At 56.4% G+C, this 7,334-nt stretch overlaps 1 protein-coding gene across 1 annotated transcript in view; it reads left to right on the plus strand.

The window, feature by feature from the left end:
* FOXP4 (forkhead box P4) overlaps nucleotides 1-3,749 on the plus strand; it is a 38,109-nt gene extending 34,360 nt beyond the window's left edge. The window contains exons 12-15 of the mRNA XM_042013324.1: nucleotides 1,198-1,319; nucleotides 1,426-1,492; nucleotides 1,876-2,042; nucleotides 2,432-3,749. Of these exons, the coding sequence (XP_041869258.1) occupies nucleotides 1,198-1,319; nucleotides 1,426-1,492; nucleotides 1,876-2,042; nucleotides 2,432-2,576 (501 nt within the window). The 3' untranslated portion in view covers nucleotides 2,577-3,749. The remainder of the gene's footprint in view (nucleotides 1-1,197; nucleotides 1,320-1,425; nucleotides 1,493-1,875; nucleotides 2,043-2,431) is intronic.
* Nucleotides 3,750-7,334: the final 3,585 nt, after the last annotated feature.

Consider the following 7,334-nt stretch of genomic DNA (forward strand, 5'->3'; position numbering starts at 1 on the left):
GGAGGGATGATGGATGGATGGATGGATGGATGGATGGATGGATGGAGGGATGATGGATGGATGGATGGATGGATGGAGGGATGATGGATGGATGGATGGATGGAGGGATGATGGATGGATGGATGGATGGATGGATGGATGGATGGATGGAGGGATGATGGATGGATGGATGGAGGGATGACGAGGGAAGAGCCCAGCTTTGTTTGTTTTTCCCCTCAGATCCCAAGCCCGAGGGGCGATGCTGGTGCCATTTGCTGAGATTCTGGCCACTCTGGCACTTGGTGGCGGGGGGGGGGAGCTCAGTCCTTGTGTCTCCTTTTGCCCTGTTGTGCTGGCCAGGCTCCTTTGTTTATACAGCCCCCGTTCGACCTTTTAAATTGCTGTTAATGTTTTAGCGTAACGAATTAGTCTCTCATCACGAATCAGGACTCGAAATAAAAAAAAAAGGAGAGAAAAAAAAAACCCTCCGAGGCCAACTTCCTGAAATTGGGGTCATTCTCATTTGCAAGGCAGAGAATCTGAGAACCTTAATGCAAGGAAATTTATTCAAAGGCAGAGCCCCGGCGTGATTAGGCCCTTTGTAATTATAGCTCGGAGAGATTCCACTCCAGCCTCCTGCCTCCCTCATGGATTAGCAAGTGAGTCGGAAAAATACACAGGATTTAATTAGAGGCAAATTAAAATTGGTAATGAAATAGGGGCAGTAGCAAATGGCAGGGAGTTGGAAGGGGAAAAGGGAGCTGGTATCTCTCGGGGCTGCGCTGGCTGCCTACGTGTGCGTCTCTTTATTTTACATTTAGAAATGTAAAGATGGTCGATGTAAAGAAAGGGAGGGAAAGGACCAAAACGGGAGGGGGGAAAAAAGAAAGGGAAAGAGGAGCTGGCTGTGCTGAGCATCAGCAGAGCTGCAGTGGAGCTGGTGTCCCTTGTCCCACCCTGTCCCCACCTTCCTCAGCGTCAGGCCCAGGTCCTCCAAGCGGGGTCGTGTCCCATGTGCAATTTGGGGTGGTGACCGCTCAACGCCCTCGGTGCCAACGGGGGGAGGGAGCGCTTGGGTGGCTTTGGGGAGCATTTGGGTGGCAGGACACCCCCACAGGAGCTGTGGGGCTGGGCAGGGAGGAGGATGGCGAGGAGGTGGAGGGTCTGGACAGCAGGATAGGGTCCTTGGCACTGAGCCCATGCCCTGTGCGCCCGCAGAACGCCGTCCGCCACAACCTGAGCCTGCACAAGTGCTTCGTGCGCGTGGAGAACGTCAAGGGAGCCGTGTGGACCGTGGATGAGCACGAGTACCAAAAGCGAAGGCCACCAAAGATGACAGGGTGGGTGCTCCTTCCCCGTGGGACACAGCCCAGGAGCTGCCACTGCCGCGGTCCCCAGGCCGGGAGTGCTCAGCCCTGCATCCCTCTGCTCTCTCTCTTCCTGCAGGAGTCCGACCTTAGTCAAAAATATGATTTCAGGACTCGGTTACGGAGCACTTAATGCAAGTTACCAGGTAAGGACCAGCCCTGTCCCTGACAGGGACATGGGGACGCTAAACCCTCCACAGTGCCCTTCTCTGCTGCAGTCTTAGATTTCATCAGGAGCTGTAGTGAGGGATGAGGGGGATGGGTTCAAGCTGAAAGAGGGGAAATTGAGGTTTGGTACATGGAAGAGATCATTGCCTGTGAGGGTGGGGAGGCCCTGGCACAGATTTCCCAGAGCAGCTGTGGTTGCTCCATCCCTGCAAGTGTCCGAGGCCAGGCTGGACAGGGCTTGGAGCCACCTGAGATAGTGGAAGGTGTCCCTGGCATGGCAGGAGGGTGGGATGAGATGATGAAATGATCTTTAAGAACCTTCCAACCCAAATTCCATGACCTTCCGTGCTCCCTGCTGCAGGCTGCGCTAGCGGAGAGCAGCTTCCCCCTGCTCAACAGCCCCACCATGATCAACACCAGCTCGGCCAGTGCCATGCTGCACGTGGGCCACGACGACGTCAGCAGCACCGTGGAGCAGGTCAACAGCAACGGCAGCAACAGCCCCCGCCTGTCCCCACAGCAGTACAGGTCAGCCTGGCCTGGGGCAGGGCGAGGGGCAGCGCTGGCAGGGGGCACAGGGGTGCTGGAGGGGTTGGTGTGGAGCGGCACATTGGGCACTGGGAGCTGCTCGTGGCCTCCTGTGCCCAGGGTGAGGCGGGTTTTGGCTCTCATTCCCAGAGTGAGGGGAGGTTCTGGACCAAGAATTTCAGGGAGTGTTGGGTGGTGGGATCAGCTTCCTGAGGCTGAGGGCTCTCCCTCCCCACAGCCACCGGGAGCTGCTTGTGGGCTCTCATCCCCAGGGTGAGGGGGGTTTTGGCTCCTGTCCCCCAGACAAGGGGGGTTCTGGACCAAAAATTTCAGGGAGTTTTGGGTGGTGGGACCCACTCCCCGAGGCTGAAGGCTCTCCCTCCCCACAGCCACCCCGTGCACGTGAAGGAGGAGCCAGCCGAGGCGGAGGACGACAGCAGGCCCGTGTCGCTGATGGCCACCACCAACCAGAATGTGACGATCCCCGACGACAGGGACCTGGAGGAGGAGCTGCCGGTGGAAGACTTGTCCTAAGGACTCCTTCCTCCTCTCCCACCGAGGGGCAAACCCTTCCCACCCTCCTGGATGGAGACCAAGTGACGCTCCCACCTCCCCAAGGTGACCTTGGCGTTACCCTGTTCTTTCAAGGCACTTCCACAAAGCAAAAGGGTTTCCTTGGGACAACAACGACGACGACAACGACACCGACCTGTTGCTGCTGGCGTGTCCCTCACGCTGCCACTGCCCGGGGACGGAGCGGCCCCGCCACGACACGAGAAGCAAAACCCCACGAGCTGGACTTTTCCTCCCCTCCTGCCCTGGTTAGTGACTGGTGAACGAGGATGGTAGGTTGTTCCTGTCCGAAATGGTCCCTCCTTCCTTCCTGCAGGGAAGGCACCTCCGTCCCCTCTTCCCCCACGGTGCCCGAGCCCCGGGGAGCGCTGGCAGGACCCCGCTGTCACCTCTGCATGCCCTGGTGGGTTTTGCACTAAGGAGGGATCGTGGACCCTGCCCACGTGCTGCCTCCACCCAGCTTTGGGGGAAGAAACAGCAGAAATGGGGCTGAATCCTCTGCTGGATGTCAGGCTTGTCACGGAGCTGGGGAAGGACACGAAGCAGTGCGGCGGTGGGACGGTGTCCCCTTGTCACCTCTGGCAAGCAGAGCGGCCTCCCAGCTTGCCCAGCCTCCCTGACCCCAGCTGGTGAGGGGCTGCTGGCCCCAGCAATGCTGACCATCCATCCCCAGCAGCACTGGCAGTGAGGACGCAGCTCCCTCCTTCCTGCTGGACGTCGGCCGCAGCGGTGCCACCTCCCAGCCAGCCAGGATGGCCACTGGTCCCATTTCACTTCAGGAAAAGGCTCCCTGTGCCTCCCATTCCACCCTAAAAGCCGGGGCAGGGTCTTGGTGGGGCAGAGGGGCAACATTCCCACGGCCAAGCACCTGCAGGGGACCTGGGGGTCATCAAAGCTGGCCCTGGAGGGTCCCCATGGTGGCCAAACCTGGCCGTGCCCCCAGGCCGAGCCTGCTGCTGCTGCTGCTGCTGCTGCTGCTGCTGGGGGAGGAATTCTGCTTTTCATCTTTTCTTTTCCTCATCCTTTTGTTTGCGTCCAGATGGGAAGATACCAAAAGATTTCTAGAGACAGAAGGGCCGTAGTTCAGGTGAACAGATGGTATTCATGCCAAAAAAAAAAGAGAAAAAAAATATTAATAATAACAACGAGAACAACACAACCAAACACCCCTCTTCTCCCTGCTCTTTCTTTCTGGGGTGGTGATGTGGGTACCCAGTGCCAGGCTCCTCCTGGGAGGCAGGGTGGCATTGCCAGTGTCCCATGGTGGCTTTGGGGAATATCACCTTCCCTCTGGAGCATCACCTTCCCTGGGAATTGTCCCCTTCGCCAGGAATCATCCCCTTCCCTGGCACAGCCGGGCTGGCACTGGCTGTCCTGGCACCCAATGGGGTCATGAGGGACCTGGAGCTGCTCTGGTTTTTAAGGCCAGCTCTGGGCTCTCCAAAGTGACCCCGAGGGCTCCTCTGTCCCTCTCTGTCCCCATCATCCCTGGCGAGACATTCCCGGGGGGTTGTGTCACCGCTGGCACCACGGGAGCCGCGTTTTGGGCTGAAAATGCCACACACAGCGGTGGGACAGGGGAAGGTGTTTTTCTGTCCCCATGTGTCACCTCTGTGACCTCCCCGAGGGGCTCCTGGTGCTGTGGGGTGAGCGTGGACTCCCCTCATCCTTTCCCTGTCTGGTGCATCCTCGGTGCCCAGGTGGCTGCAGGGACTGGGGGGGGACCGTATGCCACCCCTGTGCCACCCCTGTGCCACCCCTGTGCCACCCCTGTGCCACCCCTGTGTCCTTCGGGGCGTCCCCCGGGGGTGACAGATCCCGGTGGGGCCGTGCCCGGGGCTCTCCGGGCTGCAGCGGGGCCTTTCCCGTGCCCGAATCCCGGGATTTTCCCTGCTCCCCCCGACACCCCTCTAGGTGTCACCCGCGCCCGCGGCTCGTGGTGCCGAGCGCCGGGACATTCCCGGCCCCTTCCCGGCCCCTTCCCGGCCCCTTCGCGGCTTCTGCCGGGCACCGAAGACCCTGCCCGGGCCGGGGGGCACCAGCCGAGCCCCCCTTTTGCTGTGCGCGTCCCAATCCCCCCCGTCCTGCCAAGGAGCTGGGAGGCGCCGTGGGTTTTCCTCATCTACCTTATTTTTTCCTTTTTCTTTATTTTTCCCTTTTTTCTTTTTTTTTTCTTTTTCCTTTCCCGCTTTTCCCCCTTTTTTCCCCTCTTTCGTTGGTTCTTTTTTTTTTTTATCTTTTTCTTTTTTCCTTTTTCCTTTTTCTTTTTTCTTTTTTCCTTTTTCTTTTTTCCTTTTTCTTTTTTTTTCTTTTTTCCTTTTTCTTTTTTTCCTTTTTTCTTTTCTTTTTTCTTCTTTTTTCTTTTTTCCCCTATTTTTACTTTTTCCCTTTTCCCTCTTTTTCCTATTTTCCCCCGATTTTTCCCTTTCCCCCCCCCTTCTCCCCTTTTCCCTTTTTCTTTATTCCCCTTCCCCCCTCTTTTTCTTTTTTTTTTTTATTTTTCCTGGCTTTTTTTTTCTTTCCCCCAATTTTTTCCATTTTCCCCCCCTTCTTTCCCTTTCTTCACCACTCTTTAATTTAAATCATTTTTGGAACAAGTTTACAGCTGCCATGGGGGCGTTGCTGGGAGTGGCATCACCTCTTGCTGCTTTATTCCCAGGAAGGAGCGGGAAGGGATGCACGGGCTGGACTTTGGGATGCTCGGCCACCCCTCACCCTCCACAGGGAATCTCTGCCTCCATCCAGGCCTTTGGGATTTTGGGAATTTTTGTCCCTCTTTGCCAGCCCCTCACTGATTTTTGGGAGGGGGGGTTCAGTAGCTGCTCCCCCTTTTTCCCCTTCCTTGTTCTTTCCCCTCACCTTCCTCTTCCTCTTCCCTTTTTTTTCCCACTTCCTTGGGGTGGGAGGATTTTTTTGAAGCTTTCCCAGAGGTACAAACACCCCCAAAATGCATCCCAGCGCCTCCAGATCCTCATGGATTCAGCCAAAATCCCCCTGCACCACCATCACCCCCAAACCCTCGAGGACCACCCGGCTCCTTCTCTTCCGCTCCGAGAATTCCCGATGGTCCTTGGCCACCATCCCGGCTCCCAGAGCACTCTCTATATATTATATATATAAAAATTAAATATATAAATATAAAGGAGGGAGGGTTTTCCCTTAAAACACAATGCACAGGATTGGAAAAGTCTTTGGAAAAGCCCAATGGCTCCAGGTGATGCCTTTCCCTCCCTTCCCCCGGGAATTCCACGATTCCAAAGGGGAACGTGCCCGGTTTGATACTCAGGGGTAAATTTAATTCCTTCTCTTACCCCCACCCAGCCCGGCCACCTCTGCAGGGTCCCAGCTGAGCCCAGGTACCGCGTGTCCCCCCCTGCCCCCACCCCTCCCACCCCTCCGCTTCATTTTGGCTTGGAATTTTCCGGAATTCTGCGAGTTTTACCTCAAACGCTGCGGGAGGGAGGGCCAAGGACCAAACACGTGGCAGAATTGTGTGTCTGTATATATTGAGATATGGATATTCTGGCTTTCAACCCACCGACACCAACTGTTGTTTTTTGGGGGGTGGGGGGGGTTTATTCTGTATTTTTGTGGTTCATTTCCTGTTTCTCTCCACCCCTGGGGCACTCCTGCGAGGGGGGAGAGCTGTGGGCACCTAAAGGCGTTTCTCTGGTATCTCCCACTGAAGGAATTCCTCATTTTTCCATGTTTTTTGGTTTTTTTTGGTTTTTTTTAATTCCTCAATGATTTCTTTTCCCCAAACAGGGGGAGGGGGTCAGAACCCAGTGCTGGCAGAGAGGGGCTGCCGCAGAGGGGACGGGAGAGCAGCAGCTGAACCTGCATCAAACCAAAGGGTTTCTTTGCTTTGTTTACACCCCTGGCCAACCTCACGCCCCGCAGGATCTCCCTGGATCTAGGTTTTTGTCCTGGAAGCGTTGGGAAAAGTCGGGACAGGCCAGAGCCGGGGGCTGGCAGGGATGGAGCCGCGACAAATCGGGGAACATCCCCCGCCGGGAAGCGCCAGCTCTGCCACGAGCTTTTCCCGGTTTTGCCGTGGTTTATCCCCATCCTCCGTGGCGCTGGGTGGGAAGGGGATGCTGGGGAGGTGGGGTGAGCTCCGAGAGGGGGCGGAGGGGAGGGCGGATGTGTAAAAAGTGACCCCTTCCCTCCCTCCCTGCCTCCCCGGCTCGTCGCGCTGTATAAAGGAAATCGCCTGGCTGTGTATTTGTACTCCGAGCTCCGTGTGTCTGCGTGGGCAGACGGTAAACCCTTGTACAGTAGGTCTAGCTGCATGTACTCTGTATGGACAATGGCATTATAAAATGCAATAAAAGAAATTACCTATCGTGCTGCCGGCCTGGCTGCTTGCTTAAGGTTCTTGTGGGGGAGGGGGGGGAAATAATTAAAAAAAAAAAAAAAAAAAAAATCGGTGTTTTTTCCAGAATAATGGAATTATTGAGCTCTGAGATCGGTGAGTGATCCTCACCTTGAAAAACTCCAGGGATGGGGGCTCCACCACCTCCCTGGGCAGCCCTTTCCCAAATCCTGGCCCCTCTGAAAGTGAGGAAATCTCCCTGGAAATCCTGGCAGAAGCAGTGGCCAGCCCGGGAAGGAGAGGAGGGAAAGCAGCTTCATCTGCTCGGTCAGCGGTGGGGGGAGTTGCAGGCTGCAGCAGCTCTGGGGGGTTTGGGTTCCCAAATCTCCCCCACCCAGCTCTGG

Source organism: Corvus kubaryi, unplaced genomic scaffold, assembly GCF_017639235.1.
Source record: "Corvus kubaryi isolate FWS band 111438036 unplaced genomic scaffold, C.kubaryi_AGA036_p1.0 split1-37355, whole genome shotgun sequence".
NCBI classification, from domain to species: Eukaryota; Metazoa; Chordata; class Aves; order Passeriformes; family Corvidae; genus Corvus; species Corvus kubaryi.